This window comes from Sphaeramia orbicularis, chromosome 6 (assembly GCF_902148855.1).
Source record: "Sphaeramia orbicularis chromosome 6, fSphaOr1.1, whole genome shotgun sequence".
NCBI classification, from domain to species: domain Eukaryota; kingdom Metazoa; phylum Chordata; class Actinopteri; order Kurtiformes; family Apogonidae; genus Sphaeramia; species Sphaeramia orbicularis.
Window position 1 is genome coordinate 48,850,071 of NC_043962.1, and position 12,554 is coordinate 48,862,624.

The window sequence follows — 12,554 nt, forward strand, 5'->3', positions numbered from 1 at the left end:
TAAAATTAGGGTAAAGGTAAATCATTTCCCTACTCAAAAAGTACAGAATCAACTTATTATACATGCTTTTGACACTGCACTCAGAGAAAAACATGAAACTCCACATAGAAAGGCCATGTTCCAACTAGAGGTTGAACCCATTTCAATAAATCAGAATTCACAAATCCAAAGCCTAATCCACTTTAAATGGATGCACCTAAATGGGATATGTAACAATACCAATTACACAAGTGTCTTTTCTGCCTAAAGGTTAAATTTTCTGATGGCAAAAATCTCACACACCATACTAAAAATCTCAAACACCATAATCCACAAAATGCAAATGCAGATCTGCAGTTTAATTTTTTATAGAATCAAAATCAAAGTTGATGATTACCAAACAAGTCACGAATCTTTACAATGACAGTTAAGACGTCTGCTAAACCACAATAGTAACTGTCACAAACACTCAGTGATTTCAGAACTGATGCCACTGACTCACAGTGATGACATTTACATGCACAAAATATTCATTTCTTTGCCCTTATCCTTAAATATGTCTTATACGCCTTTTATGTGGCTAATGAAAATTATATTCCTCTAATATTCCTGTTCACATATAATAGTGTGTCCTCTGTTAAAAAAAAAAAAAAAAAAAAAAAAATTACTGGGTGAACTCAGCCTCCCTCTTTTGTTCCTTCAAATGCCCTCTCCAAAAAGGTCAGTTTACATTATTTTCACATATCCAAAAATCTGTTGAACTCCTCTGTCATAATGTTAAACAGTAGGTGTGTTTATTGTTCTGACCAGAAATGTGGATTTTTTGTTGGAGCATTCATCTTTATCAGAGAATATGTTTGGCCTTATTCCAGCTTACTCTAAACAGGGGTCATATGTTGCAACCTGCAGTAAAACACCCAGATTAGATACATTTTATGAATGCACTATTAAAAATAGGACCAATGGCCCTGTAGCTTACTGGCCAAATTCAAAGCTTTGGGAAATGTATCCAGATGCCATTTATTATCATCCAGTTATGTGTATTTATTATATGACAGAAATAGCCCATGTTTTGGTCATATTCCAATCAGATCTGTAAAAAATTCAAATTTACACTTGATGTCATTGATACTTACTGATTTATTGGATCAATCCACTTCCTATCTGTTATAATGGGAAAATTTTTCAAAGTTGCACCAAATCCAGAATCCGATCCGGATCCAAATAATTTCACTACCTTTTGTTGACATCATCATAAAGAAGCTGTATACCAAGTTTGAAGTCAATCGGAATTGTAGTTTCAGAGAAGAAGACAATTTAAATTTTTGTAACGGACGACGACGGACGATGACAGACGACGCCGGATGCTGCATGACGACAATACCTTACGGCCTGTCGGCCGGTAAGCTAAAAACATATAAAATTTTCGAAGAATCATCATAAAATTGAAATAATACCAGCATATCCCTCATGTACAACTTGGAAAATGCTCCATTCAGAAACAAAAGCCTAATTTAGAAGATCCAAATGAAATATCTTGTTTACCTGACATATGTCAAATTCAGAATATTTCCATATTTAGAATAATAGTGTAATATTGGTGTGCATGTAAACATAAAGTCACCTCAGTTAGAATATGTTTTGACCTGGGTGATGCAGCAAATAAAACACCAGCCCACACGTACATGGAGCAGCATAAGAACCAGAACTTTATGCACCAATATACAGGGCAGATGATGTTTGAAATCCATTTCTAATAATACATCCATGGGGCAGCCTCTCTAGATTCATGCTTTTGCAGAAGATGCATGAATATGCAAAAGCAAAAAGCTCTCTACTAGTCCTTTCATGAGTTGTCAATTTAAAGTAAAATGAATAAATAAAATCAAACCACAGTGTTTCTAAAGTCTACATTACACTAAGTGAAGCTCTTAAAGTTGAAGCTTTGACCGAATGTCACTGTAACCTTTGTTTGTAAAGTTGAAATTGTTTTGAAATGGCAAATGTCACCTTAAATGCATTTCACTTGGTGGTGGTGAAGGTGTAATGTGACATCTACTTCACTTCACATCACACTTCACTATTACCGCTTTCCTGTGTGTTGCGTATGTCAGTGTTATTTCCTTTGCCCTCACAACATAATTTCTGCAGTTATGGACTAATGCACCAGCAATTTAGGCAGCGATTACCTCTTTGTACCTCTGCAAGGTTCATAATGTTGCCTTGAAGTTTCACTTAGAAAACTGCCAGCCATCCATGAAAGCAGACTTGTACTCTGTAATTGGTGTTCAACCTGAAGTGAGTCACTTGTCTACTGCCTTTCATAATTGCGATTTCAAGTAAAAGAGCTTGTTCATCGGTCACAAAGGTTGCAGAGTCATGTAATGTAAAGTTTTAATAATCCAGACATGTGCCAAACACAGAAAAGCTTGCATAAAAACAAGTACTTACTGGCTTGGAATGACTGAATCCAACAGATAAATGCAAAGGATTTCATAAGAGTAAAAAAAAAACAAAAACACTTCATGCAGAAATTTGAGTACAGATTTAAGCGAAGTGAGGAAAAAGTGGGAGGCTGTTGTCTAGTCAGAGTGAATGTACAGTCATCTTTAACTTTGTTGAGATGAGAGAATTTGTTGCATCATGGGCTTGAGTGGCAGTGAAGCTCACAAGCAATGTGAGGTTCATACCTGTGGAGCTAATTGTGGAACTAATTATTTAATAGAGCTTAATATGATTGGTTATTATCACATGTCGATAATCACCTGTAGAATATAGGAAAATGCATAAAATAAAGTGTTGGAATGCTTTATCAGTCATTTTTGTGTGTGCCGATAGTGTGTCTGGAGGTGAACTCTTTGACCGCATCGTAGAGAAGGGCTTCTACACAGAGATGGACGCCAGCCGACTCATCCGGCAAGTCCTGGATGCAGTCAACTATCTCCACTCGATGGGCATAGTACACAGAGACCTGAAGGTACATTGGCAAAATATATAGTCCTGTTAGTGCATACACAGTAATAGTAGATTGTAGAGGATGTCACTCAATATATTCCTCAATAACAGAAGACACATAATTAGGAGGTTATTGAGGGAAACCTGTTAGTGTTAATGTCATAATATAGTAAGCCAGAATAATACATTGAGTGCTTTATGATTATGGTATGTGTTAAAAGTAGCTGGTTAATGATGAAAATAAGCAACTTTTTTTTCTGAAATAATCAACAGACAAAAAGTCCACTCTTTTATTCAGAACTCAGCGCTTCCTCCCATTTCTAGCCAGAGAATCTGCTTTACTTCAGCCCACATGATGAGTCAAAGATCATGATCAGCGACTTCGGCCTGTCGAAGATGGAGGGAACGGGTGACGTGATGGCCACTGCCTGTGGGACACCAGGTTACGTGGGTGAGCATGACCTCTGACCGCTGATTTACTTTGGGATAATGAGGTGCACTCACTGGTGAAACATGAGCCAGCCTAATCTGCTAGTAGCCATGGGTTAACCAAAGCCATCTGCTGCAGGCATACTACCAAACATTCTCATGCCTCTCCAGTGTTTGCGCTTTTCTGAATGACCCAGAACAGTTTGCATTGGTTTACTAGTTAAATATTATTCAGCCTGATTATTCATATGAAATAATTTAATTTCCCACAGCTCCTGAGGTTTTAGCTCAGAAGCCCTACAGTAAAGCTGTGGACTGCTGGTCCATTGGAGTCATCGCTTATATTCTGTGAGTTCAATGACGATTGTTTTGTTTTTTCATTATGTGCCCTTTAATTCTGTGTCATTATTTAAATTTTTAGCTTTTAGTTGATTAAGGAAACATGTTTTGAATCAACATCCTTTTTATCAAGTCTAAGATATGAACCTCAAGCAACATTAACACATTAACTTAACTGCAAGCATCACAAGATCACAACACAAAAAAACCACACAATATGTAATTGGCCAGTAAGTAAACTGTGAAAGACTAAATCAACCACAAACAATATAATAGGGCTGGAAAAGACATGTTTGGATTCATCTCATGTACAGTGACCAAACTGTATTAATCTGCTTCAGGAAATAGACCCTAATAAACTATTTAGTTGTTGTGTAGTTGTGTCCTAAAAGCTGCAGAAAATGTATGTTCATTGGGAATGTATTACGAAAATAATCATAATAATTTAGAGCCATGTCTCTTTTTCATGCTTTAACATAGCATGATTCATAAGATTTGAGACTCTATTGGGCTCAATTGGTGTCTCAATATCAGTTATGATGTTTATGAAATCACAGTTTAAGTTTTATGTTTTCTCATGAGTTAGAGAGGCTCTAGTAAATTTTCAAAGCTTTTGTTTTTAAACTGCAGTAACTCCAAGACCCTTTACAACCTCTTTCATAAAACCTGACTCCCAAAACCCAGTAATATACAGAAGTTGAACCATGAACCTCAAAGTGACAGGTGCTCCATCTATTGAACCCAACAATAAATCAGACGTCAAAACCCAGAAAAAAACTCCCTTAAATATACTTCACTGTTTTTCCCACAGTTTCCATTAAATCTACATAAAAGGTAAATTTGCATGTTCAGATGAGTATCATCTAACCACAGTGAAAAGATGCTGATGATATGATGAACCACCTGTGAATGAGAAGCCTCTGTTTGAGGGCTGCCCTAAAACAAGATTTCAGTCATCGTCAGAATTAGAAAATTACTGAATAATAACTAGGATGAGGAATGTTCAGAATTTCTGCTGAAATTTTCTATTCACTGTTTCTCATGAAATGATTGTGATAATGTGATTGATAGATAAAGTGTAATTGGGCATTGCACCTGGTCAAAGGTGATTACTGATGTATATAAACGGGAATGAAAAGAAGAATGTGTATGAAAACGAGATGATTCCATCTTTATGGGTAACTGTAATTTTAATTCATCAGTTGTATATTTGTAGCAGCTGGTGTTAAACAAGGCTCAGCACATTTATGAATTAATGTTCTGAGCCAAATTTTTCATGTTTTAGTCAGCTGATAATGTTCTAGCTTTTGATTATGATGTTTGATCAAACTCCATCTGCATTTTAGTGTTTTTTTAATAGATGTTTACAATGTAGAAATAGGACTTGCTTCTTGCAGGATTTAAACTCTGGCAAAATCCCACAGCCTAACCGCTCAACCACCACTCTATTACCTATGTATCTGAGCAGCCAGATGGTGTTTCGCCTCATATGTTAAAAACTACAGTCCATTTGTGAAGCACAGAGATGGAGGAGACCAAACAGAGATGAAACAGGCTGAGCAGGACTAAACTTTACCTGTGACATTTGATTAATTGCCTGTTTTACATTCATTCTAGAGCCCTGAAAGTGTCTGTATCTCTTTTGGTGCCATTTGGGAATTTAGTGAAAATGATCAAAATACAGAAGAACAAAAAATAAAAACGCTTCTGATCAGCTCCAGGGCATGCAAAAGTTTTCAGAGCTATGTACATCCTCAGGAAGTGAGCAAAAGCTAACTTCAGTTAATGGTGATAATGGTAAATGAGATTTATATCATAATTATTTAAACATATTTTTTTATTTGAGGCATATTTTTGCTTAAATTCTATATTTAAACAGCGTATTGTTTTCATGTAGTTTTAAGTTTTTAAGGAACAGTCATTCCTAAAAGCGTCGTTTGAATTGGACTTTCAAAAAACACTGTTACTGAAAGTAGACCCAAACAGTAAATGAATAAGACTGACATCCAAAGTTTAATACACCCCATTTAATGCCCCTGGTCTGTAATCTAGTCTCATCTTTTACAGCTTTCAGTGGAAAGGGTGACATGAAGCCACCAAACTAATTACAGTAATTTGGGGCCCTCATTAGCAAAGAGAAAATCCCTTGTCTTGCCATTAGTTTGTCAGGTTTGATGAGGCTTAAGGTAATCAAGAGAAACAGGTTCAGACCTCATCCTGATCGTTATGAAATAAGATATAGTCTTCTCTCTTTTACATAAATCAGCAAGGATTTAGGTTGCACATTTGATGTTGGCATGCTTGTTTTTCCCCATCATGAGAAAGTGGAGTGTTTTGTCCCCCTTTTCCCCTCTTAGTACCATGTAGTGTCTATAATCTCTCTGGACCATCTCCTCTGGTATGCTGTATAAAAAACCAAACTGCTAGTGAATAGGATTAGGGCACACAAATCCTTTTAGATTTAGGTTAAAGTTTCTAACATCAGCTGGATGTTGGTGATCTCACGGACTGTTGTGTAATCATCCATCTTGCCAGGCTCTGTGGTTACCCTCCTTTCTACGATGAGAATGACTCGAAGCTGTTTGAGCAGATTCTCAAGGCAGACTACGAGTTTGATGCACCATACTGGGATGACATATCAGACTCTGGTGAGTTAAAACTGTGATGACCCAAAAACAGATTATTGTCTATTGTTACTTTTTAAAAATAGAGGAAAGAAAGGACTCAAGAACATGGACACAAATAATCTAAAACTAAACAAGATTATGAATAATTGTGTAAAAGGATATTCCTGTCAGAATTTAATTATTTGGTAAAAATGGAAAAAAGGAGAAACAAAACAAAGCAAAATTGTAGGAAAGTAATTCAAACCCAACTGAGAGAGGGATAAGTTCTCAGCTGGGTACATTCTTGACCTTTTCATGTCACTCCACAGCCAAAGACTTCATCAGCTGTCTAATGGAGAAGGACCCAGAGAAGAGATTCACATGTGACCAGGCTCTTGAGCACCCCTGGTGAGAAACACACCACCAGACAATCACAGGGAACCACACATCTCACTGTGGTTAAACAGCAATATGACGCAGATTGCCAGCCTTACGCATTTGTCATGGAAAGCATGTCCTCCCACTGTCATCTGTCGCCATGGCTCCAAGCCGCGAGCCCACCTCTGCTCAGCACCGTTGGCCCTCTGAGAGAAATCTGCTGAATAAATGGCTGCCAATTAGTGGCAGTCATCCTGAATGACCCTTGAAAAATGTTGAAGCTTTAATGAACAATTAGCATGTCTTCCCAGGCTTGAGTCGAGTTAACAAGACCAAGGCAGCCAATGTGAATAAGTCTGTTAGACGGTAATGGGAGTGTCGGGTTCTGAGCAGGTGGTCCTTCTGATACAAATATGTGCTTTTGACAACGGTAACAGGTTTCATAACAGAGAAATGGCCTCCGCTGACAAAATATCATCCAGAGATATTATGATGAATGTGACAGAAAGTGATGCAGTCAGCAAGCTGCACACCAGTCTGAATGAAAATAAATGAGTTCCAACCCAAAAGGGAAAACAACACAACAGCCATTCCCAGGATATTACTGAAAAGGATAGCAATGCTGTGTCAGTATGTGTGAAGTCACATCTTCTAAAAGGACTTGACTTTAATTTCAGGATTGCTGGAGACACAGCTCTGTGCAAGAACATACATGAATCCGTCAGCCGACAGATGAGGAAAAACTTTGCCAAAAGCAAATGGAGGGTGAGGATGAGCTTTATTGTAACCAGAGCTGGGTATCGATCAGAAACACTACAGTACCGACTTGTCAGCTTTGATACCGGTTCCTTGGGAGTGCTTTTTAATATAAATTTTCCATGTTCATCATGTATTTAGTTTTATTCCTCGTTTTAACTATCCCCAGCATTTGTATATGTTCAATGCAGTTTCATAAGAAAAGACTAGAGATACGATGCAATGCAATGCAAAATGACATGACAGAATTTTATTTATCTTGTGCATTGTAAGAATAAAAAACTGATAAAATGAGACATAATACAGTTAGATTGCCTCTAAAGGTTATACTTAATAGAAAAGAAACAAAGTAACATTATGCATAATATTGATCCATGATACTGAAGTTCATATTGACAGTAAAATATATAAATATTAATTCCTGCACATGACAATTATTATCTTTTTTGTATGCGAACAGTTATGGCAGTTTTACAACTTCGAAATGAACCTATTTATCACAGTTTTAAGTTATAATTTTACATATCATTAGTAAAAATGTATAAAAACCACACATTGTATGAATTGACACATTGAGATTTACAGAGATTTAGCATCACATAACAGGTTGTTTTTGAATACTCAGTAGCAAGCATATCAGTCTGTTCCATAAAATGAGGGCCTTTGGGTACCCAGCCCTAATTTCAACCAAAAGTACAATTGTATTTGTTTATTTTGATATGGCAGAAGTCTGTATTCATGCATTTCCACCTCCGCTCTTCCTCCACAGCAAGCCTTTAACGCCACAGCTGTGATCCGCCACATGAGGCGTCTGCAGCTTGGCACCAGCTTCGCTGGCAGCCTCCACAACTCCAACTCCCTGTCTGGCCCTCAGACCCGAGCTCCGGCCAAGAGCCAGTCTGTGGACTGCACCCCACTCTCCCTGAAGGACTGTGAGTGACACTTAGATCCTTTGTAGGCCTGAATGGGTCCAGGACTTTCTGCTGTTCTCTCAATCTGCTGCTCTGTCTACTGAACAAATTGGCCCCGGTTTTTACCTGATGTTAAAGTTTCAGTTAAATGAACTACATTGAGTTTGTTGTGATCTTCGTGGTGGCAGTTCATTTAACATCTTGAAAATGATGTTCTGATCGAGTAGTTTAATAAGAAGAAACTGCATGTTTGCTGATTAAATTACACAAACCCCTTCTCCAGAAAAGGGAGGTCATATTCTAAAATGTAATAAAAGCCCAACCCAGAGTATAACAAAAAGATTTCCAATGTTTTCACCTACCAAAGTAATTGTATTTTGTAAATATAAAGACATTTACATTAGATATTTTTCAAGAAAATGACAATCACTTTGTTAAATCCATTTAATAATGGTTTTCTTTATTTACCAAAATCTAATATATATGTTTTTCAAACTGCAATTGTAGATTTACTGGTTATTTTACATCCGTTTTTTTTTTTTTTAACTCTTTCGGTGCCAGACAGTTAAGGGGCTAATAAGCCTTAAAAGCCTTAAAAGTGCCACAGAATTTTTCAGTATTTCGCGTTGTTCTTATAATATTCGAAGAATCCTGCAGGAAACCGCTCGGTAACATCCGGCGTGTTCTCCAAAGCTGATCTGATCAGCCCGCCGCACTTTAAAGGTTGTATTCGTAAAGCCAATTTAATCGGCCCATGGCACTGAAAGAGTTAAACAATTATACAATTTCTGTAAAGCCCTGTGAGGTGACTTTGTTAGGATATTGGGCTATTTAAATAAAACTGAACTGAATTGAACTGAACTGAACTTACAGTTTAGACCAGTGGTTCTTAACCTTGTTGGAGGTACTGAACCCCACCAGTTTCATATGCGCATTCACCGAACCCTTCTTTATTAAAAAATAAAATATGATTTTTTTCAAATTCAAGACACAGGTATATGTTTTACTGGTGCACAAAATGAACCGTGCATTAACATCACTGTATTTTAAAGAACAAAACCAATACAGTGCATGAACTCACAACAAATGACATACCGTTTTACAAAGACATGACCTTTTTTGATACTGCCACACTGAAATGGTTTTAATTTTTAACCTTATGTATTCCAATAAAGAACTTATTGTATTTATGCTATTTATCATTTTTAACATTTTAACACACACCCATCACCTAATTTCCATCAGGCTACAATAATAACTAGAAAAGCACTCGGAGAGCGCAGACCTCTGCCAAGTGCAAAAATTCCCCACACACTGGGTGATACAAATCCTACATTTATTTTTTTTAATAAATCCGCCTTCTGGATCAGATCCGGATCAGCCTTTTAAATGTGATAGAGGACCCCATTGTCAATTCCTGAGTTAAATTTCATGAGTTTTGGTCAATAATTAAGCGAGATATTGGGAAACGAAAATTTTGGCCCCATTTACCACAATGTTAACGAAAATTTCAAAGTGATCCAGAATCCAGGATTTCTTCCGGATCACCCCCAAAAGTTAATCATTTCTTCCTTATCCCATTTCCAACAAACCCTGAAAATTTCATCAAAATCTGTCCATAACTTTTTGAGTTATGTTGCACACTAACGGACAGACAAACAAACAGACAGACAAACAAACCCTGGCAAAAACATAACCTCCTTGGCGGAGGTAATGAATATTTACTGCAAATCAGTGTGACTGACGGCTTTAGTGTAATACGATTTCTCCATCCGCGACGGTGCGTCGGTCGTCGCATGATTGTAACTGACCAGTGCGGTGACCGAAAAATGTAAACATGGCTGCCTCCATGGTTAACAGGAAGTAGCAAAAGTCATAACAACGATGTGGAAAATACTCAAATAATTCATCGTCAGACGAGTGGAAGAGATTATAAACACTTCCGGATGTGTTGTAGTGCTATAAGCAACAACAATACACCGCGTATATTGGATGTCAATCAGTGAAAGAGTCTCCGAAGCCGTTTGTTTACATACACGGACCTAGCCCGACACACACACCCGACTAATGAGTCGAGTGTGTGTCCTGACCTCCGCCGAACCCCTGAGACTGACTCACCGAACCCCTAGGGTTCGATCGAACCCAGGTTAAGAACCACTGGTTTAGACAGACAGCAGCAAATGCATCAGTATGGTACAAAAAAGTTCAGAGTCCTTTTTGGGCATCATCATAATGCTGAAACTGTAACTATAAATGATGCAATGGGCCTCTTGCAAGAAATCCTATACAAATAAATTTTCTCATACTTTTGTTCATATCCTTCGTATTTTCTTATTTTGTTATGGCCCAAAGATTTGTAGGATTCACCAATGTTTCCTCATTTTTGCTGTTACTTCAGGTAAATGGTTGAGTGCACTCTTACCAAGATAAGAGAAAAGCATCACAGCCCAGGAAGTAAATGTTCAATGCATGGGAACACATGTTTTGAATTTTAGGATCGCAGAAACGCATAATTCAATCTAATTCAGATTAATTTTATTTTAGAGGAATTTTTGCGATTGATTGATGATTGATATGATTCTGTGATTTGATTATTAAATCTGTGGTAATTAATTAAACAAAAGAACATATTTGGGAAACAGTGGTAATAAATCTTTTCACTTCACATACCTCAGATTTGTTTTTGTCATGATAGCCCATAGATAAATAAGATCATTGATCTATTTGTTTGCCTATAGTCTTTAGTCATAAATATAATTTTTTTTTCACTGCAGCATGGAACACCATAGTTTATCCTCTAAGAAAAACTGAGAGGACTTACTGGATCCCCTTTTTTAGTAAAAACTATAGAACACTTGTCAGAGATTTTCTATTTCAGAGCAGGTTTTTTTTTTTTTTTTTTTTTAATCTCTGTAACTGTGCATCCCTTTGCTGGCACAGTGTTCACAGCATAACATATTGCTACCCATTGCTGAGTTTTTGTACTGACACTCTGAAAGATGAAATGCTTCCTGTATTTGAAAGTCAGCTGTTTGCACACAGCACAACACCTGCCCTTTTATGGTGTTTAGTGGGTGTGGTCACATATGCTAATTACCAACATTTGGCCACACCTGTCCCATTTGTGAACAAGTGGTGCCAGGCACAACAAACCCCGCCCCTCACACATATTGTAGCTTATTTTGTCATCGATCCAACTGATGTCCTCATCTCTATGCATGTGATGATGTCAGCATAGACATAGACAGCATAGACAAATTTCGGCCATTATGGGAGAATGGGAGAAAAAAAGATTTTAAAAATTCATAAAAAATTTGAACGTTGACCTGCTTTTCCCAAAATATAATCACATCTATTCTGGCATATCTATAGACCCAATTTGGTATGAATTCAGCAAAGGGTTTTGGTGCTAAAGTGTTAACACACAAACAAAGAAACAAACTGAACCAAAAACAATACCCCTTGCCTCCCCTTAAGGGGGCAGGGTGTAAAGTGAGAGCCAACATTCAGCTCACCTGGGTAAGAGCAGATCTAGACAGTAAGAACATTTGGTGCACCCAGAGTCGATTCCTCTTTTTTTTTTTTTTTTTTTTTTTTCTCTGAAGTTTCTCTCAAGTTTTTTTCTCATAAGTGGAAAACATAAAAGAAATATAAGAGAATGTTGCTGCAAGAGGCCCAATGTTTTTTAGACAATAATGTTTGCTATGGGCAGAGTTTTGAGATGGATTTGGTATGGAATTTGAATGAGGTTGTCACCTGGTGACATAGGCTACTTTCACACTGATCTGATTGTTTGTTTAGTGGTTGATTGATTGATTGATTGATTGTCATATATTTTTTAAAAAGGGGTAAATATCAGATTCTAATGTGAAGTGGTCACATTCCTGAACTTGTAAAAGTGCTAATACACACTGTGAAAATACTCTACTACAAGCACACTTGCATTACTAACTTTACTCCAGTAAAAGTATGTAAGTATTAATAGCATTGTGTATTGAGTTGTGACAAATCTGAAGTGACATAAAAATAACATGAATTTTTACTGCACCTGCCAAGAAAGTGACTCTGATTAAAAACTAGAAGCAATATTATTGTTTTCACCACTGGAAACAGCTCTAAATGAAAATAATGGGGTTTGAGGCTGAAATGCCAGCATTTCTTCACAATGGTTGAGTTTGATTATGAGACTTATGAAGGTATA

The 12,554-nt window shown here is 37.1% G+C and overlaps 1 protein-coding gene across 1 annotated transcript in view; it reads left to right on the top strand.

Annotated features, from left to right (window-relative positions):
* Positions 1 to 12,554, top strand: part of camk1db (calcium/calmodulin-dependent protein kinase 1Db) — a 37,685-nt gene that overhangs the window by 22,785 nt on the left and 2,346 nt on the right. Inside the window, exons 4-10 of the mRNA XM_030137044.1 lie at positions 2,818 to 2,956; positions 3,259 to 3,385; positions 3,636 to 3,711; positions 6,238 to 6,350; positions 6,638 to 6,716; positions 7,364 to 7,451; positions 8,212 to 8,374. Of these exons, the coding sequence (XP_029992904.1) occupies positions 2,818 to 2,956; positions 3,259 to 3,385; positions 3,636 to 3,711; positions 6,238 to 6,350; positions 6,638 to 6,716; positions 7,364 to 7,451; positions 8,212 to 8,374 (785 nt within the window). The remainder of the gene's footprint in view (positions 1 to 2,817; positions 2,957 to 3,258; positions 3,386 to 3,635; positions 3,712 to 6,237; positions 6,351 to 6,637; positions 6,717 to 7,363; positions 7,452 to 8,211; positions 8,375 to 12,554) is intronic.